The sequence below is a fragment of the Crotalus tigris genome, unplaced genomic scaffold (assembly GCF_016545835.1).
Source record: "Crotalus tigris isolate CLP2741 ecotype Arizona unplaced genomic scaffold, ASM1654583v1 scf7180000017716.2861928, whole genome shotgun sequence".
Classification (NCBI taxonomy): Eukaryota; Metazoa; Chordata; class Lepidosauria; order Squamata; family Viperidae; genus Crotalus; species Crotalus tigris.
In genome coordinates, this window is record NW_024096587.1 from 1,869,576 (window position 1) to 1,894,119 (window position 24,544).

A 24,544-nucleotide genomic window follows, 5' to 3' on the forward strand; every position below is an offset into this window, starting at 1 on the left:
AGCTGATATACAATAACAAGTATGTGTGTGTGTTAAATCAGCTTAAGCTAAAGGTCAGTAAATGACAAAGTCAATGATTTAAGCTTGTAAAAGCAATCAGGCGCTGTAATTGCGCAATATTGTAACTTTGTTTTCAAAGTGGAATTTGGAATTTCCCTCATCCATTTGCTTCGCAGAAGTCACCTGACTTCTTTGGGGGGGGGAATCAGCCCTCCCTCTTTGGTTGATCTAGAGCTAGCAAAAATAAGACTTTGTGCAACTGAATTATTTGAACATGGTTTTCTTTGGGCTGAATTATTTAGGGCTATGAGAAATGAAAGATAAAATGTTTAAACAGCAGAGGGAGACAGAGTTCCTTAACGAAGTTCCATTGTTTCTGATTAGAAATGTTGCTCAGAGCTGGTAGGGGAGAGAGGCAGAAGAGGCAAAGAGAAAGAGAGAGCCAGCTGCAGAGACCAGGAGTTAAAGGTAAATCACTCTCAATTTCCTTTTCAGAAATAGGTATCCTGAGTATCTGTTTTGGGATTAAGTTTTCTGGCAAAAATCTGCTCTAGGTTTCCTAATGTAAAAGAGGTGATGCTTCTTCAAAGAAGATTCTACTGTTTGATACTTTTTTAGAAAGTCAGAAGTAACTTTACAGCAAGTTGAGCTTTACGCAAGTTGAGCTCTGAGGAGTCTCCGGCCACACTGTGCACCTTGTAAAATCCAACATACCTTTAGGACATGGTTTTACTTGTTAGTTGACAGTGAGAAATAATACATAGACAATGAATTGATACCAATTCCATTCTTTGGGAGCGGGATTTTCACTTGATTATTCTGTCGACCCAGCAGGCACACTTCAGGGGAGGAAACATCCCACTGAGCAGGGTGCCTGTGTTCTCCTAAATCTCACGATCCCGCGGCTTTGTAGAAGGAATAAGAATGGTACTCTTACAGATATGGTAAGTTACTTGGTGAACAGAGGATTGTTGAACAAATAACTTGGGACTCTGGTTAGCTACTTTCTTTGCTGGAAGACCACTTCCAGATGAAAATGGGGGTGGCAGAAAATGACCCACAACCCACTTGAGTAACTGCCTCTTGCCAGGGCTCCCAGCTGCTCCCATCTCATGTGTAGGACCTCTGCTGCACACCCTCACTTAGCAGAGTGACTTTCCTGGCAGCTCTAGCTCATCTGGGTCAATAGTCAGGGCCAGGAAAAACTCCATTGTCCTTTGGAAGCTCTGAATCAAGTTGCTGTGACTGTTCCAGCCTGTGGTGTATGGGATGGAAAGCTAAAGTCTTCATACTATGTGCATTCTCCTGTGGTTTTCTGTGTGTGATTCCTCCTCATGATCTGTTCTTTGGTTTTTGCACTGAAAAGGAGCGTGCAAGGACATTTCACTCTTTCTTTTTCCATCAAGATTGAGGAGGTTGCAACGGTGTTCAGATTGCACATGTTTGTGTCCCACCACCCATGCATTAGAGCTGAACCAACTATGGCTTAAGCAATGGGATATTATTAGCCCTGGATCTCTGGGCAAAACCTAGGATGTCCAGGGGCTGAGTGTGAGTTTGACAGCCCTGCCCAATATTGATCTTTCCTCTTTTAGGAGCTTCATTGCCTTCCTCTTCCTGTCCTATACTGAGGCAGCATCCATGTATGGAGAAATTCTGTCTCCAAATTATCCTCAAGCATATCCCAATGATGCTCTGGAATCCTGGAAAATAGAAGTTCCTCCTGGTTATGGCATTCACCTCTACTTCACCCACCTGGATATAGAGCTATCTCAAAACTGTGAATATGATTTTGTGAAGGTACAGGGACATATTTCTCTGTTGGGAACCTCAGACGTGTGTAGGCTGAGCTTTTCCAGGCTGAGTACTGGAACACCCAGCTAGGAAACTATTTCATGCAAGATATAAAACTTTTCTGGTGATGTGTAAAAGTTAAGGATATGGATTGTTTGAAGAGAGTTGAATATTGTTTCCATGCTAGGTCATACCTGTGCTACAACTAATGAATTAACCACTAGTTTTTTTTTTTTTTGTTGTTGTTGTTTTAAATTGGTTCTGAATTTTTATTTTGCCTGCTTCTGTATAGTAGATTTCAGCTAAGTCCATTACGGTAACCTCAAATAGAAAATTTCTAGGACATGAATCCCTGTGCTAGACTGTTCTCTGGCTGTGTTCATAACTGGCACGCAACCCGAATTGGGCAAAACGTTTCCAAGCTAGTGAGCTTATCTAATTCACAATATTCCAAGGACAGTACATTCACCCCAAGTTCCAGACATGGCAGCCTTCAAGCCTTTCATCTTGTCACGGTCTACTGTTGGCTTCTTGTTCTTTATCCCAGCATAATGGCATCTGGACACAGATCCAGCCTTTTCACAGCTCCTCCTGACTAAAAGCCTCCTGCATTCTCTCCTCACACGGATAGCTACATCACTCAAGGAATCATGGCAGAAGGCCTGCTTGTGACCCTCTCGTCCCTGTTCATGCTCCTGATTGCTTTTTTTTTTATAGGCTATAGTATTTTTTTTTCCCTGTGGCCCAGCCAACTTCTCACTCCTTTTTTTTTATTATTGTACTTAGTGGCAGCAGCAGGAGACACAAATTCTTAGGAGAGGGGTCTCTGACTGCCATCTTAATTTCCCTATAATATATGAAGATGGGGAAGGTGGGTAGTAAATTAAGATCTTAGTGTCTGCTGCTATCCTTAAATAGCAAGAATGTTTAAAATAAAGATCAGAGAAATGTTGAGAAGCATCCACTTACAGCTATTATCACTATGCTGGCCTAGTACAGCACATATCTGAATTCTGAAGGAATAGAAGGAAAGGATGATTGAATGATAAACTGAAGGCATGGACTATGTCTTTTCCCAGCTTATGGGAAGGGAGTAGCTTCTAAAAGTCTATATCTTTGGATGTTTATCTGGAGGCATGGGGAAGTGGAAGCAAGTGATGGATCGTGTGTTGTAATGTTGCAACCCAAACTCTACCTCTTATGGACTTACATGCAATGTCTTGATGCAAGTAAAAATGGATGGAACTTGTGTTATGATGCCACCATGCCCACTTCATCATTTGGATAACCTTGTGTGTTAGGAGCAGAGGCCTGTTCTTCAATGATTCTAGAAAAGTAGCCATTTTCTAAAAAAAAAAAAAAAAAAAACTTTGGGTGACAGGAACAAAAAATGAAAAAGGGCAAATATTGCTGGATGATATTCATGTCATTCAGACAACAAAGTATGTTTGGTGTACAGGGGCCATTTTAAAATCATGGTAAATGAGATGCAAAAAGGGCAGTGTTTACCTCAAACCTCCTCAGAGCATCCCAGCATATAAAAAGGAGGGAACCTTGTAGACTCTACTGCTCTACGAGCCACAAAAGGGGAGTTGATGGGCTACATTTTTTTGCATTCTGGTAATAGAGCATTGAGGAATTGCTGGAAAGGGCTGCTGCAATGAAATACAAAGACGATCTTGGATAATCTCTGCCGCAGCATTATTGTAGAAAAACATGTTTGAAGACCAGAAGGGGGAGGGGAATTCTAAAATGACTCCCCCTTGACTGTATTGGGTATAAGACCGAGGGAAAAGAAAACTGTACTGGATATAAGACCGAGGGAAAAGAAAACACCGAGAAGCTTTCAAGTTTCTGTTAGTCAATACATTTCCAGTCATGGAGTCTATTTCCTGACTTGGCCTCCCTTGAAGAGCTGGCACAGATACATGAAGGAAGGATGTTCTATGGGCCCAAGGAGGGTTTACAATGTTTTGGATAGAAATATAGTTGAACACAAGCTCTTATACTTGTCCATCTGATCCTTCCAGGTCCTGTCCGGTGAACAGGTGGAGGGTCAGTTCTGTGGGAGAAAAACAAGGCACACACGGGGCTCTCCTATCCTGGAAGAACTCCGCGTGCCCTACCATAGTTTGACTGTCCTCTTTCAGTCTGACTTTTCCAATGAAGAGAGATACACTGGATTTGCTGCCTATTACACTGCAATCGGTAAGCCCTTAGCTGTCAGGGGCAAAAGACCAGGACCACACATGATGTTCTGATTGAATTGATTTATTACCAATCATGCCTTTGGCACAAGAATCTATTCAACTAAAGTTAGCACTATCTTGTTATTAGGTAAGAGTCAACAGAATTTAAGAAGGGTTGGACTTAATTTATTTGTGGCTAGTAGAAACTCTAGGTTGATTCCTGTTTTGACTCCATCCTCAGTCTCTATCACTCCTTTTTCTACATTAGCTGCCTCTTCTGAGCACATAATGGCGTGTGCCTTGAAGAGAGTTACCTAAACCAATATATTTTTTTTTAAAAATGGAACCATTTCTGTTTCTCTGAAAGAAGAAATAAAAACTTCCTGCACTATTTGAAAGCTCAGTCTTAAAATCTGTTCGTGATTATTTTGCAAAAGAACAGGGTATTCAAAGCGTTTATCATCTGTTGATTTTTTTAAAACCCAAGCCAAACATTACTTTTCCTAACTCCCCTCTCCCCATACCATAACATGTAAATATTGGAAAGTATATCTGGGGGCTCATGCAGTTATCACTACAATTTATCTAAGTTATAAATTAGGAATTGTCAGTAATATTCTTTTGTTAAATGTGATCTGATAGATCCTAAGAGGTGGGATGCAGAAAGGATCCCAGCTTTCTCTCAGTGGTATCCCTAGATGTTTTAAAGCAGGGCTAGTCTCTATTAGATTTAATAACTTTATTATTTTCCCAATTTCTGAAGATTTCTAGAGAAAAGCATCCTTCATTTGCAGTGCATTGCAGACTTATGGGTTCATAAACCAAGAGGTTTCTTGCTACTGCTTTCCTATTATTATAGATAAATGAGCAGCTGCTTCTTTTATACTTTTTTAGTCCTCCTTCCTCTCCTATTCAGCTGCTCATGTAAAAATACAAATATTTGATTTAGTATAACTGCTAATTACTAGAAAAAGAAGATAAATGGTGTATGTGAGAGAGAGGGGGGGAGAGGGAGGGGGAGAGAGAGGGAGAGGGAGGGGGGAGAGAGGGAGAGGGAGAGGGAGAGGGAGGGAGAGAGAGAGAGAGAGAGAGAGAGAGAGAGAGAGAGAGAGAGAGAGAGAGAGAGAGAGAGAGAAGTACCATCTGTAATTATACCACCTTTTTCCTGTAAATGAGGGCTCAGGATTTGGGAAAGACACTACTGGGATTCCCTAGGAGACCAAGCCATGCTGCTAAAGCCTTGGGGTGGTAAATTATGTCATTGTTTCTGTCATCTTTGCTCCTATTCCATTGAGGATTTTTTTACATCTCTTTTCCTTTCTTACAGATGTGGATGAGTGCACAGATTTTGTGGAAGAGGCCTGTAGCCATTACTGCAATAACTATATTGGTGGCTACTATTGCTCTTGTCCTCCTGAATATTTCTTGCATGAAGATAAGAAGACATGTGGAGGTATCATTGATTGACTGATAGATTTTCACTGGTGTGGAGTCAATGACAAAATGTACATTGTGAGGTTAATAGTAATAATACTTTATTTAAACTTGTATGCTGCTCAACTCCCAACGATTATGGCAGTTCACAACAATCAAACAAAGAAATTACAATAAAAGTCAATAAAAGATAAAAGATGGCAAGCATGACATATTTGACAAAAGGGAATGAAGTGAGGGAAGCCTCTCTCCCCTTTGCCAAGGGCCAGGGCTTCACAGCTCTTCTAAACAACAGCTAAGTGGGAGCCATCTGGCTCTCTGTGGGGACCTCCTCTCAGATGGCATGTGCTGCTGCGGAGAAGGCATGCTCCTGAGGTCCCAACAGCTGATATTGTTTAATCAAAGGTACCCAGAGTGCACCAACCCTGCATGATCAAATTGGGCAGGCAGGTGGTCCCTCAAATAACCATTCCCTCTCTGTAACCAGATTACACCCCAGGGTTCTCAAGGAACTGGCAGATGTGATCTCAGAACCATTGAACTATATATTTCAAAGATCCTGGAGCACTGGGGAACTACCAGAGGACTGGAAAAGAGCTGATGTAGTTTCCATCTTCAAAAAAGGGGAAAAAATGGACCCAGGAAATTACAGACCTATCAGCCTGACTTCAATACCTGGAAGGATTCTGGAAAAGACAAACAACGAATCAGTGAACACCTAGAGGAAAACAAAGTCATTACTAAAAGCCAACAAGGGGTTTGTCAAAAACAGATCATGCCAGACAAATCTTATTGCATTCTTTGACCAAGTGACAAAATTAGTGGATCAGAGGAATGCTGTGGATATAATTTACTTGGACTTCAGTAAGGCATTTGATAAAGTAGATCATAACCTACTACTTGATAACATAGAAAAATGTGGGTTAGGCAGCATCACCACCAGATGGATCCAGAGCTGGCTGACTGGCCGTACTCAGCGTGTGGTCCTCAATGGAACCGCATTTACATGGAGGGAAGTGTGTAATGGGGTGCCCCAGGGCTCTGTTCTGGGTCCAGTGCTCTTCAACATCTTCATCAATGATTTGGACGAGGGGATAGATGGGGAACTCATCAAATTTGCAGATGCCACCAAGCTGGCAGGAATAACCAACACTTCAGAAGACAGGCTTGGGATACAGGAGGATCTGGACAGACTTGAACACTGAGCGCTATCTAACAAAATGAAATTCAGTGGTGAAAAAAGTAAGGTTCTACATTTAGGCAAGAAAAACCAAATGTATAGGTATAGTATAGGGGGTACCTTGCTCAATAGTAGTAACTGTGAGAGGGATCTCGGAGTCCTAGTGGACAATCATTTAAATATGAGCCAGCAGTGTGCTGCAGCTGCCAAAAAAGCCAACACAGTGCTAGGCTGCATTAACAGAGGGATAGAATCAAGATCACGTGAAGTATTAATACCACTTTACAATGCCTTGGTAAGGCCACACTTGGAATACTGCATCCAGTATTTTGGTCACCACGATGTAAAAAAGATGTTGAGACTCTAGAAAGAGTACAGAGAAGAGCAACAAAGATGATTAGGGGACTGGAGGCTAAAAGATATAAGGAAAGGCTGCTGGAATTGGGTATGTCTAGTTTAATGAAGAGAAGGATGAGGGGGGACATGATAGCAGTGTTCCAATATCTCAGGGGCTGCGACAAAGAAGAGGGAGTCAAGCTATTCTCCAAAGCCCCTGAAGGCAGGACAAGAAGCAACGGATCGAAACTAATCAAGGAGAGAAGCAACCTAGAACTAAGGAGAAACTTCCTGACAGTTAGAACAATTAACCAGTGGAACAACCTGCCTCCAGAAGTGATGAATGCTCCATCACTGGAAGTTTTTAAGAAGAGACTGGACAGCCATTTGTCTGAAATGGTATAGGGTTTCCTGCCTGAGCAGGGGGTTGGACTAGATGATCTCCAAAGTCCCTTCCAACTTTATTATTATCAATCATCGCACAGTCAGCCAGATGTTCAGACTGGATTTGGCATTTTGTCTACCTATCGAGTCCTTACCAAGGACCTTGGATAGGCAGATGTGGATGTTTGATGGTATTACAGGTATCGTCGCAGGATGGAAGCAGTTCCTAATAAGGCCGCCTTTTGCAATTGACTAATAGCAATTTGTCAATGCCAATGGTGTTCAAGTGGTGCTCCAGTTGTTTTGGGATTGCACCCAAGGAGCCTATTACTATTGGTACTACCCTTGCTTGCTTTTGCCACAGTCTTTCTATTTCTATTTGTAGGTCTTTGTATTTTGTTATCTTCTCCAGTTCTTTCTCTTCTATTCTGCTGTCTCCAGGCACTGCCACGTCCACTATCCAGACTTTTTTGTCTTTCTTATCGACAATTGTTAAGTCTGGGGTGTTATGTTGCAGGTGCTTGTCTGTTTGAATTCTGAAGTCCCAGAGCAGTTTAATTTTATCATTTTCTATGACTTTCTCTATTTTATGATCCCACCAGTTTTTGCTTACAGGCAAATGATATTTTTTGCAGATCTTCCAATGCACCATTGTTGCTACTTTGTCATGCCGCTGCTTGTAATCAGTCTGTGCAATCTTCTTGCAACAGCTTACCAAGTGGTCCACTGTTTCTTCAGCTTCTTTGCATAGGCGGCACTTACTGTCTGTTGCTGTCTTCTCAATTTTGACTTTGTATGCATTTGTCCTTAAGGCTTGGTCTTGTGCAGCCAGAATTAGTCCCTCGGTCTCTTTCTTCAATTTTCCTGCTCTTAGCCATTGCCAGGTTTTATTATTATCTGCTTTCCCAGCTATTTTTTTCATGTATTGGCCATGTAGTGCTTTGTCTTCCCATGCCTCTATTCTGTTCTTCATTTGGTCTTTCTTGTAGGCCAGTTTGGTCTCTCCAGTAGTCAGTAAGCCTTCCTGATATACTAATTTCAGTGCATCTTCATCATTGTTCTTCAGATATTCTTCCAAAGCCATTTTTTCTTCTTCAACCATCTGATGTACTTGTAGCATTCCACGCCCACCTATTTGCCTTGGTAGATAAAGTCTATCAATGTCACTGCGTGGATGAAGGGCGTGATTCATTATTATTTTTTATTATTCTCAATCATCGCACAGTCAGCCAGATGTTCAGACTGGATTTGGTATTTTGTCTACCTATCGAGTCCTTACCCAGGACCTGGGATAGGCAGATGTGGATGTTTGATGGTATTACAGTATCGTCGCAGGATGGAAGCAGTTCCTAATAAGGCCGCCTTTTGCAATTGACTAATAGCGAATTTGTCAATGCCAATGGTGTTCAAGTGGTGCTCCAGTTGTTTTGGGATTGCACCCAAGGAGCCTATGACTATTGGTACTACCCTTGCTTGCTTTTGCCACAGTCTTTCTATTTCTATTTGTAGGTCTTTGTATTTTGTTATCTTCTCCAGTTCTTTCTCTTCTATTCTGCTATCTCCAGGCACTGCCACGTCCACTATCCAGACTTTTTTGTCTTTCTTATCGACAATTGTTAAGTCTGGGGTGTTATGTTGCAGGTGCTTGTCTGTTTGAATTCTGAAGTCCCAGAGCAGTTTAATTTTATCATTTTCTATGACTTTCTCTATTTTATGATCCCACCAGTTTTTGCTTACAGGCAAATGATATTTTTTGCAGATCTTCCAATGCACCATTGTTGCTACTTTGTCATGCCGCTGCTTGTAATCAGTCTGTGCAATCTTCTTGCAACAGCTTACCAAGTGGTCCACTGTTTCTTCAGCTTCTTTGCATAGGCGGCACTTACTGTCTGTTGCTGTCTTCTCAATTTTGACTTTGTATGCATTTGTCCTTAAGGCTTGGTCTTGTGCAGCCAGAATTAGTCCCTCGGTCTCTTTCTTCAATTTTCCTGCTCTTAGCCATTGCCAGGTTTTATTATTATCTGCTTTCCCAGCTATTTTTTTAATGTATTGGCCATGTAGTGCTTTGTCTTCCCATGCCTCTATTCTGTTCTTCATTTGGTCTTTCTTGTAGGCCAGTTTGGTCTCTCCAGTAGTCAGTAAGCCTTCCTGATATACTAATTTCAGTGCATCTTCATCATTGTTCTTCAGATATTCTTCCAAAGCCATTTTTTCTTCTTCAACCATCTGATGTACTTGTAGCATTCCACGCCCACCTATTTGCCTTGGTAGATAAAGTCTATCAATGTCACTGCGTGGATGAAGGGCGTGATTCATTGTCATTATTTTTCTGGTCTGCCTATCCATTGCTTTTAGTTCTGCTTGAGTCCAGTCCACTATTCCAGCTGTGTACCTAATGACTGGGATTGCCCAGGTGTTGATTGCCTTTATGGTATTTCCTCCATTGAGTTTGGATTTTAAGATCTTCTTCACTCTCTTGATGTATTCACCTCTAATCTTTTTCTTGACTTCAGTGTGCTTGATGTTGTCAGCTTGAAGGATACCCAAGTATTTGTAGTATTCTTCCTCATCCAGACTCTTAATGTTATTTTCGTGGGGCATCTTGATTCCTTCAGTTTTCACTATTTTTCCTTGTTTGATAGTAAGTGTGGCACATTTGTCCAAGCCAAACTCCATTACAATATCTTGGCTATATATACGGACAGTGTTGAGCAGCGATTCTATTTCAGATGATGTTTTTCCATACAGCTTCAGATCATCCATGTAAAGGAGGTGGGATAGTCTAGCAGATGTTTTTGATGTTTGATAGCCATGTCCTGAGTTATTCAGTATTGTTGACAGAGGAAACAGTGCAATAACAAATAGTAATGGTGATAATGAATCTCCTTGAAATATTCCTCTCTTGATATTAACCTCTCCCAGCTTCTCACCATTGATCTGCAACTGTGTCTTCCATTGTGCCATCGATCTTTGCACAAATTTTCTGATGTTTCTACTGACTCCTGTTATTTCTAGGCACTTGATTATCCAGTCATGTGGCAGAGAGTCAAATGCCTTTTTGTAGTCAATCCATGCCACATTCAGGTTGGTCTTCCTTCTCTTGCAGTTTTCCAAGATCATTTTGTCTATTAGGAGTTGATCTTTTGTTCCTCTGCTATTGGGGCGGTTTCCTTTCTGCTCAGGTGGAAAGAGATTGTTTTCAACTAGATGCTGTTGTACTGCATCAGCTACCACACCAGTTAGTAATTTGAAAGTTGTTGGTAAGCAGGTAATTGGCCTGTAGTTACCTGGTGTTGCCCCTCTTGCTGGATTTTTCATTATTAGGTAGGTTTTCCCAGTTGTTAGCCACTTTTCAATTTCTCCTCCTTGTAGTATATTGTTGAATTGCTTGGCAATGAGTGGGTGTATAACAGTTAGATGTTTTTATTATTATTATTATTATTATTATTATTATTATTATTATTATTATTATTATTACAGAGGGATAAGGCTTGTGTTGTTGACATCACAATGTACATTTGTCTTGATCATGATTAGAAATAGATTTGATTTGTATCTGTCTTTCTGTCCAAAGAGCATTCAAGGGGAAAGCTAACAGTAAAAAAATAAAAACACAAAGAATTAAAATCTGAACACTTCATTAAAATTACTGTTAATTTAAAATGAAAACAGCTGCCTATATAGAAGAATTTCCTAAAAATAGAAAGTAACCTCAACTCCCAAATGGATGGTTTTACCATGAAACCAACATCAGAGGTTTTCTCCTATGAACGTGACAAATAGACTATAGAAAATTGAAGAGGGCATCTTTTACTGACCCTAGTTTCCCAACACTTTCATATAGAAATAAGTGGGCAATCTAATTTTATAGATTAGATTAGATTAGATTAGATAGATAGATAGATAGATAGATAGATAGATAGATAGATAGATAGATATGGATGGATGGATGGATAAATAATACATAGACAGACAGACAGATCTATATGGCTACCCATCTCACAACAGTGACTCTGTAAGGACCCCAGCTGTTTTGGTTTTAAAAATCGAGAATATGCAAGCTTACATCCTTACACTGAAGTCCAAACTGAGGTAAAACCAGGTAACTTTATCTACAGAATATGCTGCAACATTTTCACAATGATCTCAGCTTCCTGAGTTTTCATTCATTTGTACTCAAATTTATTTATTTATTTAAAATATTTATTCAGCTGCCCATTTTATATTGAATCCTGGTCTAACTTTCCTTTTGCTTCATCAGCTTTGTTCTCATTAAACAAGAGAACTGAGCAACCAGTGGGACCAAGAGTGTCCACAGACCATTATTTCCCTGTTCAATTGTCATTGATAGAAGGAGCAGGAAAATTCCCATGTGCATTCAGGAAACAATCTGAGTCCACTAAATGTCTAAGGTAGACCTTTTAATTGGTCCTCTGACTTTGCAAACCTTCCTACCAATGTTCAGCTTAAAGTTCATAAGATCGCCTTCATTTTCAGGTCACGATGTTCTCTTAAACAGAATTCCAAATCTAGAGTATGCCCTGATGGATTGTGTGGGTCCACATGTGAATTAGAGTAAGTGCCTAGTTCCCATGGTTGATCTGAACTTCTCAGAGATTTCCCATTTAGAAATTTTGCATGGATATCTATTCTTATATTAAGGTTTATATATTGTATTTGCTGAGAAAGTATTCCTTAAAACTTAGACAAGAGTTAATTTTTAAGGGAAAAAAATCTGAATTAATACAGGTCATTCTTTTATGAGTCTCTTTCAGAAATAATTGAGATGGGAACTTGCAGGCAATACAGAGTTAACCAAGGAAGTTAATATCCAAAAACGTGCTTTTCTGATAAATTATCTCCTGTTCTCCTGGGACAATGCCTTGAATAGGAGAAGCCAAGAGATTTAAATGCAGAAACTTCAAATGGCATGGGCAAAATATGAGGTCAGGTGGTAAAAAATATAACTATATCCCTTTCATATCACCCAAAACACTGCTGTTGCCTACTTCAGCTTGCCTACTAATAGGCCTTTAAACCATAAGGAGAGCCAAACAGTAATCACAAACTACTGTCAACATTATTTCTATTCTCTTTGCCATTGCTTTCCTTCTAAACTCTAGTGAACTGCAGTGGGAATGTATTTACTGAGCTGTCTGGGGAGATTACCAGCCCCAACTATCCCAGGCCGTATCCTGAGAACTCGCACTGTGATTACCGTGTCATTCTGGAACCAGGATACCAGGTGATCCTGAGCATTGGGAACAACGACTTTGAAGTTGAGCCAAGTGACTTGGAAGGAACTTGCCCAGATACTTTGAGAGTAAGTGGTTGTGATGGCTCTTGATTATGAGTGTTTCCTGTTTAGATTGTATCCTAACGTTGTTCCTTATGAAAATGAGAGGCTGACTTGACTTTCACAATCCACTGAAGTCCTGGAATGTATGAATTGTAGCAATGCAGAATGTCTGAGCAGGAATATAGTGAATTTGCTTGTCCAGCATTGTGTTCAACTTTGCTCTCCTGCTAAATAAAATTAGAAGGGGGAAAGGAGGCTATATAAATGGACTGAACTTCAGACTATGCAACAGAAGGTTGCTTGTATACTCTTGACCTTGTTGGAAAGATTTGCTACTGTTGCCTTAGATATCCTTTTCTCCTCCTGTTCGTTTTTCTTTTTCCATACGTTTTAGTGCTTCTCTATAAATATAGATAATTTTCATTTATGATGCTAAAAGATCATCTCTGGGCCTATGTTCAAGAGCAGATAGATTACAGTGAAATCAAATAACAACTCTAAGAACTAATAGCAAAATCATCTCCAAAGCATTACACTTTGAACCACAGCTGAAGCTCTCCTTCTAAATGTTTAGTTAATTCCAGCAAAATTTCTCAGATTTCTGAGAAATCAAATAAGGTGTCAAGATATTTTCATGCTCAAACAAGCAATGGTTATTTATTGTTAAAACCTGATTCCTTCAAATAAGGACAGACTTAAATATTGTACTGTAGAGCTATAGGTACCCCAAAATATGTAATTTTCTATCACATCATACTTTCCCCCCAAAAGATTACTAGCTAATTGTCATACTCAGTGGGTATTGTGGTTTTTACTGTTTTTTCATGTGCCTAACATAGTGGTAATTGTGTTTTGACACAATGTCACCAGCATGATATCTCATAGATAAAATACACGGTAAAGATTGTGTCTAGGACTCTGAACACACAAATCTAACTCTCTTATAAATATTTCAGACCATTTTAAGCAGTGGTGGGATTCAAATATGCGAACAACTGGTTCTCTGTGTGGATGCCATTTCCAGAAGTCCATTCTGGGCCTGGGCAACAAAAAATTAGCTACCGGTTTGCCGAATTGGGGCGAACTGGCTGAATCCCACCCCTGATTTTAAGTAATGCTCAGCTTAAAAATTCCAGGGGAAAAAAAGAAGTTTTCAAGGCTTTTAGAAAAAAAAAGGAATCAAAGATCTAAGCATCAGCTCATATCTAGTTGTTCAATAAGAAGTGATTAAATGGTATTCTGTTTTTATATCAAGGTCTATGTTGCTTGCATTCTGTGCTAATACTAAAATAATCAGGGAAAAGAGAACAGGAAAGAGAATTGTTCTTTTTTCGCTCTTCTTTATTTGAATTAAAAAAAAATCAATAAAAGTTCAGAGATAGTAATTATAGGCTGGGCCAGGAAAAGCAGTTGATTTGTTAAGGGAATGAAGTGAACCCATTGACATTCTTCTCTACCAAATCTTTAAAAACATCTTAGGATAGCAAGGTGAGTGGAATATTGATGTCTCATATGTAATACTCTTCCATAGCATTTCTAATTGAAATAGCAATCTTCTTTTTAGGACCAAATCCAGACTAGTCAATATTTCATATCCAGTTATTGAGTAGGAAGATGATTGTTCTGAGTGTTCTGTCTTCTTTCAGTCTCTGGGAGGACTGACAAATGCTTAGCACATTCTTACATTATATATCATTAAACATATTTAATAACATCAATAAACTCTTTCTATTTGAGTTTTGCTGTTGTCTACATTAATATTGAATGCGTCTGTAGTCGTATCTTCGATTCTTCAGCTGACAGCCCTTATGCTTATATATGTCATTTTACATCTTGAATGCCTCCCTCACCCTTTGGGTTACAGGTAGTTCTCAACGTATAACCACAACTTAACCCCAAATTTCTGTTGTTAAGCAGGACAGTTCTTAAGTAAATTTTGCCCCGTTTTGTCACAGTTGTTAAATGAATCACTGCAGTTTTAAAATTAGCAACACTAATGGTTACTAATGGTTATTAAGTGAATCTGGCTTTCCCATTGACTTTGTATGTTAGGAGGTTGCAAAGGTGATCACATGACCCTGGGACACTGCAACCGTCACAAATATGAATCAGTTGCCAAGTATCTGAATTTTGATGACATGACCATGGGGATGCTGCAATGGTCGTGTGCAAAATGATTATAAGTCACTTTTTTCAATGACATTATAACTTTGAACGGTCACTAAACAAACTGTTGTAAGTTAAAGACTACCTAATGCTTCTTTTTCTTTTCTTTTTTTTTCTGAACCTTTCCCCAATATTCCTACTGGCTGTTCTGTAGTTTTCAGCAGGGGATCAGAATTTTGGTCCTTACTGTGGCAGCACATTTCCTGGGCCTCCTAAAATCAACACTAAAAGCAACATTGTGGACATTTCTTTCCAAACGGACCAAGTTGTACAAATGAAAGGCTGGAAAATCCGCTACTTTGGGGACCGTGAGTAGATCTCTTCTGAGGAAACAATGGGACGTTTTCAAGTGCTGAATGATGGAACTGGGTTGTTATAACAGGACAAGTGTTTGTTTCTAAGGAGCAAACAGAAAAGATGATATTTGCAGAGTGATGAGTGAGTCACTATCAGCAAAAGGACTGTTGTCTACAAGAATTCTACTTGGGGAGTTACTTACATATTGTCCTGGACAAATTGTGAATAGATAGATTATGGGGGTTAGGAACTTTCTTTCAATTGTAGATGAAAAAACTTTTGAGTTGCTGGCTGGTTTGGAGTAGTTAATCCCCAACTCAGCCCCATTTAAAGCAGGAGCAGAGGCAAAATGCAGTATTGAATCTAGGATGCTTATTGTGCAATGTTTAGGAATGGAATTTCCATCCAAACTGGACTATGCGGAGCAGAGGGTTTTACCTCCTATGTCATTGCTACTTCATTTTCAGTTTCTTCCCCATTTTGCATAAAGTTAGGAAAAATAAAACAAAATCATCTCAATAAAAAAGAATAGGCAACCATATTATATAAAGAGAGGGCATCTTCAAGGTCATTCTGGAAGGCAAGAAGGTTTTAACAGAAAGCTAAAGCTACTGCTCCAGAAGCAGTAAATGCTCCAACACTGGAAGTTTTTAAGAAGAGACAGGACAGTCATTTGTCCGAAATGGTGTAGGGTTTCCTGCCTGAGCAGGGGGTTGGACTAGATGACCTCCAAGGTCCCTTCCAACTTTACTACTACTACTACTACTACTACTACTATTACTACTACTACTACTACTATTATTATTATTATTATTATTATTATTATTATTATTATTATAAGTCGTGGTGGAGTGAAATAACCTTTTCTTCCTTCTCCTTATTTAAAAATGCTAGAACAAAAAAGCACAGTTAGTGAAGAAAGGATGAAGTATTGGCCATTTTACTGGTCCTGATTCTGACCATTAGTGATAGAAAAGAGGATTTGTGCTTGTATATATTTGTATAGGATAGGTTGATTGATTTCTGATTCCTTTTCCCTTTCCAAAGCAATGCCCTGCCCACAGACTGTTATTTCAAGATCTGTTCAGCATCCCCTAAGAGAACATTATGTCTTTAAGGATTCTGTGATGGTAACTTGCATAGAAGGCCATGAGATTGTAATGGTAAGTAATATGCGTTTCAACTGAAGGCTCTCCATGAGGTTCCTGAGGATCCTGTTGGTACTACAGTGTGTCACTTGATTTAATCAAGTAAGAAACAGCAAACCATGCATAAGCATGTTACGTGACACAACCAGAGTCTCTGAGAAGTCATGTAAATAACTTCATGCTATTTCCTTGAATGACAATAGCAGATATTCTACAGTTCTACAGAAGAGTTGGTTCTTCATTCTGATCATTAGTTAAGACCAGAAAACAAGTAGGCGTCCTCATGATAGACAGGCAAAAGATCCTGTGGCTCAGCCACATGACCATGGAAGTCTTACCTGCCATTTCAAAACAGGAGGATCAGGAGTGCTGTCAGCAATCTCCCAGCTTAACCTGCCAACACTATACTTTTCTAGCCAAAGGTTGGGAAATAGAAGGAGTCCAGCACCTGTTCGGATGCTCATGTCGGTGAAGATCAGGGCAAGCTCAGGTGACAGATAAAAGAAGGAAAGAAAGAGTCCATTACAAATTGTGATGATACCAAAGTGATGCTGTGAGTTCAATGAAATCATCCCAGAAATGCCACAGTTGCCACAACTGTACATTTGCAATAGAATCTCTGCCTTAGAAAACATAAATTGAACCATTTGTGTAGTTTGTAACTTGCCCTCCCTCTGTTTTCTACAGAATCAAAGATACATAAAGCATATGAATAAGTTTCAAAGAAATGAAGATTCCTAGCATCACCAGTTAAAAGACACGTTTCAGTTATTTAGTCTTTCATCCCCTTAATGGATTTCCCCCCCAGTGTTAAGAATAGACCAGGGGTAGGCAACCTTGGCTCTTTTATGACTCATGGACTTCAACTCCCAGAATTCCTCAGGCAGCCATGCTGAAGGGAAAGGTTTGCAAGCTGAGCCATGCTGGCTCAGGAGTTCTGGGAGTTGAAGTCCACGAGTCATAAAAGAGCCAAGGTTGCCTACCCCTGGAATAGACAGAAGACATGACAGGAAGCTTGGACATGGAAGAATCCTAACTCTAACCCTAATCATGATATTTTGTGAATGAGAAAAAAGTTCATACAAAACCTTATTCATTTTTGTCTTAGGACAGTACATAAAAACCAACAGCGTTATTTAATACTCTATTGTTAACCTGGCTTCTCCTTGTTCCACTCACTGTCTTCAAGAATGGAGGTCATGCCTAAGGGCTTTTCTCAGAACTGTTATACATCTCTTTTGCTGACAAAAACTTCACCAGGATAAAATCTGCAGTTTCCACTGAGGATCCTTAAACTGTCTCAGTACCATCTATTCTGGCGTGTGTGTGTGTGTGTGTGTGTGTGTGTGTGTGTGTGTGTATAGAGTGTTTTGGGATGTACAGGGCATGTTCAGTAAAACATTAGTTAAACCCTCTACTTTTACTTCCCTTCCCCCTTTTCAATATTTCCACATAATAAGAAAACATCTGCCAGTTACGGTAAGGCTGTGATTGGGGGATGGTTTAGAGAAATGCCTTGATTTCTGAACTTTGCCATCTTTCAACAAAGGTTTGTGCCCAGCCTATTAGATTGCTGATCTTCAGGCTGGGTTATCGCTCAGTAAAGTGGTGGAGCTTCTTCGGTAGAGTTCTCTACAGAGGATTAAATGAATTGAGAATTGCTGCTGTGGGACAGTAGTTGAGACATCTGTTCTTTGAGGTAGATGGTTGGTCTAGAAACATGAAATATAAAAATAAAAAGTGGAAGAAGAAAGGTGGGTGATCTTATTTTGAAAGTAAGCTTGATGTTGTGTGTTTGTGTGTGTGTGTGTGTACTGTATGTATGGGGAGGATGCCTCTCCCTCTCCCCCAATTGACAAGGCAGTACTAACTTTCCTGGAGCCCACCAGATATTCACCTGGGACATGGTGGTAGTGGGAGAGTCCATTTTGAAAGAGCCAGGTTCTCCAACTCCCTAAAAGAGAATGGCCCCCTGGAAGAGTCCCCAGGTTCCAGAGGAGACGTTTTGCTTATCTTAGCCTGAAATGGCTAGTAGGGGTTGACCCAATTCCTATGGCCTTCTGACAGCACTGCTGATAGCAAAATGAATTAAACCTTGTGCACCTTGAAAGTGCTGTGAAGTGTGTAGGCTTAAGGGGAAAAAAGCATTTCATATATATATATATATATATATATATATATATATATATATATATATATATGTGTGTGTGTGTGTGTGTGTGTGTGTGTTGTCTGAGGTTTTCGCGGGTGTTTGTATGTAGGTCTTTGGTTATTCAGGTTTTCTCCCACGTAAAGTTGGAAGTGTCTTGGCGACGTTTCGACGAAGTCTCATTCGTCATCTTCAGGCTGGTGCTTTCGGCTTCGTGCTTCTAGAAGATGACGAATGAGACTTCGTCAAAACGTCGCCAAGACACTTCCTACACACACACACACACACACACACACACATATGTATATATATATGTATATATATATATATGTGTGTGTATATATATATATATATATATATATATATATATATATATATATATATATATATCAGAGCTTAATTCCATGTTCAGCAACTGAGAAATGCATCTCTTTCTTCCTCATTCTTTTGGAAGTATCCCAGGGCCTTTCCCTACTTGCACCTAGCTACAAGATAAACATGCCACAGCAATCTCAGGATTTTTTTCCTGCCCGTGTCTCCATGACAGGAGTTCATCTCATCCCCACCCCATACCACAGGCATTTTTAAACACACACACGTGCACACATAGAGACATACATTTATAAAAACTTTGAAAGAGAAAAGTAAGGAAAGTGAAATAATAAGTGCAGTGTAAGTGGAGGAAAAAACATGGAGAGAAATAGAAAAAGGGAAAGGAAAGGAAAGATTATAAAAAAAGCTTTTCCGATCTTCTTAAGAAACTTCAAATACATTTATGCTTTACCTTCTCTTTTTAAGGTTACAATATAGTTTCCTTTTTTCTATAATCTATCCTTTCTAATCACCATACCCATAAATCATGTCATTTTTTTTCAGCATAAAGTCCATAATGGGTTTCCAGTCACTAATAATTGTGGTGATTACCCTTTCTATAATCAAACAAGTCAGTTTTGTCATCTCTGCTAATTCTGTCATTTTTACAAGCTCTGCTATTTCTGAATCCTTCTTTCAGCCACGAGGCAGTACAACATCCTTCTACTCTAGCTGTCAAAGCAATGGAAAATGGAGCAACTCAGATTACAGTTGTGTTCGTAAGTGATTTACAGTGGTCTCTGGTGTATTTTCTTATGGTCTCAAGTTGATAATGATATGATATATGTGATATGATATGATGTATGATATGATATATGATTATGATGAATAAAAATGTGAGAAGCAGATACAAAGCAGTGAAAGTAGATGAATTGCAGGCCTGAGAGAAACTTTAAAGAAACATCCCGCTCTATATAATTTTCCTCACATCGGTCAGCGGGTCTATGACAATTCGCCACAGCCAACTCACCATGGCCAACTTGCCGTGAGACAACTCAGTGCAGGACAGGAGTTACACTGATATCAAAGAAATGGTGGAATAGAATCATTAAAGAAAGGATGCAAAAGGAGGGACAGAATGAAATGCGAACAACAAAAATTAAAATATTTATTTTAAATAATTAAATTGATTTGTTAAATTGTCCTGCGGTGAGTTTCCTGTGGCGAGCTGACGATGATGAATTGTCCTACAAGCAAGTTGGCTGTGAAGAGTTAGCCATGGTGAGGTGGCCGCTGCGAGTTGGCTGTGGCGAGTTGTCCCATTCCGCCTGTCAGCCTTCCATTACATATCCATGTTGGATCAAGCACAGAGTATGAGTGTTATCTTTGATAGCTGCTGTATAGTCAAAAGCTGTGGAGGTTGACAAGGATTCTATCATTTAATGCAGTATAGTTTGAAAATCTTCATAAGACATGAAATACTCACTTGAGGAGGGCTATTCTAAACAAGTAATGCAACATGGGGTGGATGGATGGATGGATGCAACATAAAGCAAAATGGAAATGGAAAGGTGAACTACTCTAATCCTGACTCACCTTGTTTTATTTTTTGCTTGCAGCTGTAGATTGTGGTGTGCCTGATCCCATTAAACATGGAGATATCGTTTATCTGTCAGGATCGGAGGAGACAGAGTATCAAACCATTATCCGTTACGAGTGCCATAAACCTTATTATACCCTGAAGGGCAAAGGTATCTCCCATCCTTTCTTTCCCCTGATGAAACCTTCCAGTTCAGAAATTAAGAATATCATTTTGTTCATTTCACAATTGCCGACCTCAGGAAGACAGGATTGGGGTGGGAAGGTTAAGTAGGCTGGGAAACAACAAAAGTATCCTGTCAAGAATTGAAGTATCCGGTTGTTTCCGTTATGTCCTTATATTACCTTAGCATCTCAAATACCACATTCTACTTTAACATTTGTTTACTTAGAATGCCATACTCATTAATAATTTGTTTTGTCTTTAATATTTTTAAAGCAAAATGGAAGGCTTTTGATGAAATTATTGGTTAAAATATTTGGCAAATCAGTTGATAAATTCATTTTAAAATTGTTATTTTTCTTTTTAACACATCTCTGTTGGGTTGATAGTAAGTCATAGAGCTGAATGCTTTTTGGAGTTTGTGATATATACTGTACTATACTCTTTTAATCAGAATTAATAATAGTATTGTATTTATAAATAATTGCTCTGTTTCCAAAGAAACATATCAGTGTTCAGCCAATGGAAAATGGGTGGATGAAGAAGGGAAAACACAGCTTCCACTTTGTGACCCAGGTACAGTCTACCTCACGTATAATTCTCTGTGATTTTCTCTGAAAATGGAGATCATATCAAACTGCAGTTACAAAATAATAATGTTGCCTCTCTTTTAATTCTAAAATAACAATAGTTTTCCTGGTAACTCTTTTGCCAGAGAAAATTTGTAAATTGCTTCTCCAGTTCAAAGTTTTGTAAAGTTGTAATGATCTGCCAGGCTCTGAATTTTATTGGTTTAATTTGTTTTGGAAGATTTAAACCTTCCTATAATACCCACCCTACCAGAAGTTCTAAAATAGGAATCATTTGGGGAATTCTTGTTTGGACATTGGAAAAAACAATTGTATAAGGAACGATCCAAAGAGGAACCAAAGAAGAATCTGAAGCTTGCTTGGATATCCCTGGACTTAATATTTTCTATGTGGGTCAAGGATCTTGCTCTGGATTATAGGTTTAGAGAGCTGTGCCTATAGAGTTGCAGAACCTATACTATTTTTCCTTTTTCTCTCATGTTAATCAAATATACCTGTTTCTGATATTTATTCTGCTATCTCTCTGACTAAAATTGCTTTCTTCTGTTCTCACTTTAGTTTGTGGAATTCCCAGTAGAAGTATTGAAGAAATAGGGAGAATTTATGGAGGCACAGTTGCTAAAGAAGGAAATTTCCCTTGGCAAATTTACTTTGATGAGCCACGAGCTGGTGGAGCCCTTATTTCAGAACAATGGATACTTACTGCAGCTCATGTGCTGGATGGTTTTCCATACCCAGTTCTCTATGCTGGGTTGTTCAGTGTGAGTCAAAGGGCTAAGAGTGATGCTGAGCCACTGAAGACAGCGGCTATATTCATTCATCCTCAATGGAGCAAAAGTGGATCAGAGACCAGGACAAACTTTAATCACGACATTGCTCTGTTAAGATTGAAAGAACCTTTGACAATGGGCCCCACTATTTCACCAATTTGCCTACCTGGTGCTTCTTCAGAATATGATCCACAGATAGGGACCTTGGGCTACATAGCTGGCTGGGGCAAGACTGACACTACTCGAACAAGTCGTAAACTCAGGGCAGCTTGGATCCCCGTGGTGAACATGAATACATGCCAAAATGTGAAAAAAGAGACTTCAACTTATGTCTTCACAGAAAATATGATTTGTGCTGGGGATGGCCGGCAGGACAGTTGTCAGGGAGACAGTGGTGGGGCATATGTTATCAAAGATCCCCAAAATGAGACGCACTATTATGTTGCTGGACTGGTTTCATGGGGCCCAGAATGTGGCACTTATGGTCTCTACACTAAAGTGGCAAATTATGTGGATTGGATCAGAAAAGTCATGAGGGAGTATAAAGAACCCGAAGAGTAGATTCTTCCTCTCTTCATGCATTATCTGTCCACTAGGCACCCACTGACACTCAAAAGGTTTGGTCCCAGCCATAAATCTAACATACAAAAAAATGACATTTGCAGCTAAGATCCATATTATTGCAAGCCGCTTTACATTGCCTGTCTCCTCTTCCTTCACTTTTTCTAGTTTTTAATTGCTTTGTCTTCTCTTCGTTTAATTAGATTTCATTTATTTTCTTCTCTGTGAAGCTGCTATAGACCAAATTACTTTTAATTCATGCAAGAGTATTGCATTTTTAGTCTCCTACAGTTTTGACCATTGGAAAAGGAATAACTAACTACATCATAGATCTGGAGCACCCAACCACTGTGGGCAGCAGAAAATTCTAGAACATAATGTACCGAAAGGTTCTTTTTCATTGAAATGAATGGCAGCCAGCCTTGTGCAAGAGAACAGTCTCACGGATTGTCCCCAAAGGAGCTCTTTGTGTCCTTATTGCATAAAAACTAATATACACTCATGAATATTTTGTTTGTAGTTTTTCCTTTTTCAAGTCTTTGTATGAGATAGCTTCACAGGTAATATCAGTGTCAAACAGTGGAAATATCTTCTTTTGTACATGGAAAGTAAAGATAAAGGAATCCCTGTGGATTTTATTCTGCTAGTCATTAACCAACTTTATGGCCCATCTCTGTTTCTAGGCCATTGAGCCAACATTGTCCAAAGACTTTTCTGTAGTCATGTGGCCAACTTGACATCATGTCAGAGTTTAGCACATAGAGCAAAACAAGGAACACTTACCTTCCCACCAAAATGATACCTATTTATCTGCTTGCATTTACATGCTTTCAAATTGCTAGGTGGGCAGGAACTGGGGCAAGTGACAGGAGTCTGTCACATAGTGGTAGGGCTCAAACTGGCAGAGTATAGACCTTCTCTGGCATCTATTAAGCCACTGAGCCACCCTACTTCCTTTCCTACAGATCACAAATATAATTTCAGTCCAGCACCAATAATGTAATATATACAAAAGAACAGAAACAAAAAAAGGCACTAGACTAGGAAGAAGGTCATTTAAATGAAATTTACTCAAGGATCTAAGTGTCAGAAAATGGATTCATCTGAGGTATCAATGGAAAGGCGTTCTGATAATTAGCCCAGAATATTTAATTGTGCTCTTCTAATGCTTTTCACAATCATGTTTCCCTTTTTGAATAACTTGGAAATGTACTAAGCCAAGTCACATCAGCACACTGCTAGAGAGGCAGTTTTGTCTTTGTTCTCTCATGCTACAACTTCAAGCACCTGCGTTTTCTGAAATAAAGTTGATGCCAATTTTTAATGGAGGGTCACTCCTACCTGAGAGGGAAGAAAAGCAGGCATGCAGTTAATTAAAAATCTCCATGAAATAAAAGCAGGTCATTGTCTAATGCCCAGTTTATATTTATTTATTTATTCAATTTATATGCTGCCCATCTCACTATCAAGCCACTCTGGGTGACTTACAATTTGCCCCCTGAAATACAAAACAATTAGAACTTTAAAAACATTAAACATTAAAAGTTAAAACATTAATATTAACAACAAACTGGATAAAAAAGACCAATACATAAACAGAATGGAGATGGGGGATTCTCCTAATCTACTAGCCACTTCCAGAATGGACATCCCTATCAAAGCCCCTAACCAGTTGGCAGAGCCAGGTTTTCAGGCCCTGTTCAGGCCAACAGGGTGTGGGTGACTTCATCTCAAGGGGCATGATGTTCCAGAGGGTGGGAGGCATTGCAGAAAAGGCTCTTCTCCTGGACCCCACCACCCGAACATCTTTGGCCAGTGGGGTCCATAGCATGCCCTGCCAGAGTGAGTGGCAGCCATAACTATGTCACCTGGAATGGAGATATAAAGCTAGCATCATCAGCATACTGATGATGCTACATCCCATGGTATCAGATAATTTCACCCAGTGACTTCATGTAGGTGTTGAAAAGGAACAAGGAGAGTACTGAACTATTCAGCATGTCACAAAAGAGCAGCCATGGACTGGATCACTTGCTCCCTATCAACCCTGATTGGGACCAGCCTTAGAGAAGAGCCAAACCAGGACCATATTGGTCCAGTTTGATCTAGTGATTATGGCACCAGGCCAGAAACTGGGAGAGTGTCAATTCTAGTCCCACCTTAGCTTTGAAAA

At 39.5% G+C, this 24,544-nt stretch overlaps 1 protein-coding gene across 2 annotated transcripts; it reads left to right on the forward strand.

Moving 5' to 3' along the window:
* The first annotated feature begins 228 nt into the window (after positions 1-228).
* On the forward strand, positions 229-22,879 carry C1S (complement C1s). Of its 2 annotated transcripts, none has more exons than XM_039338785.1 (12): positions 229-468; positions 832-944; positions 1,596-1,800; positions 3,825-4,002; positions 5,311-5,436; positions 12,441-12,640; positions 14,937-15,090; positions 16,127-16,242; positions 19,389-19,467; positions 20,308-20,439; positions 20,952-21,026; positions 21,599-22,879. In XM_039338785.1, exons 2-12 carry the CDS (start codon positions 925-927, stop codon positions 22,369-22,371), a joined length of 2,058 nt encoding a protein of 685 aa, XP_039194719.1. In that variant the 5' UTR covers positions 229-468; positions 832-924; the 3' UTR covers positions 22,372-22,879. The 2 variants fall into 2 exon arrangements, with proteins under 2 accessions (XP_039194719.1, XP_039194720.1); XM_039338786.1 differs by having other exon boundaries at positions 835-944.
* The last annotated feature ends 1,665 nt before the right edge of the window (positions 22,880-24,544 follow it).

What these genes read in the sequence shown, in the direction of transcription:
- C1S (XM_039338785.1), top strand. Translation starts at nt 925, where the DNA reads ATGGTACTCTTACAGATATG. An exon ending in TGCCTATTACACTGCAATCG is followed by an intron (nt 4,003 to 5,310) that starts GTAAGCCCTTAG and finishes CCTTTCTTACAG; the next exon opens with ATGTGGATGAGTGCACAGAT. An exon ending in AAGGCCATGAGATTGTAATG is followed by an intron (nt 16,243 to 19,388) that starts GTAAGTAATATG and finishes TCCTTCTTTCAG; the next exon opens with CCACGAGGCAGTACAACATC.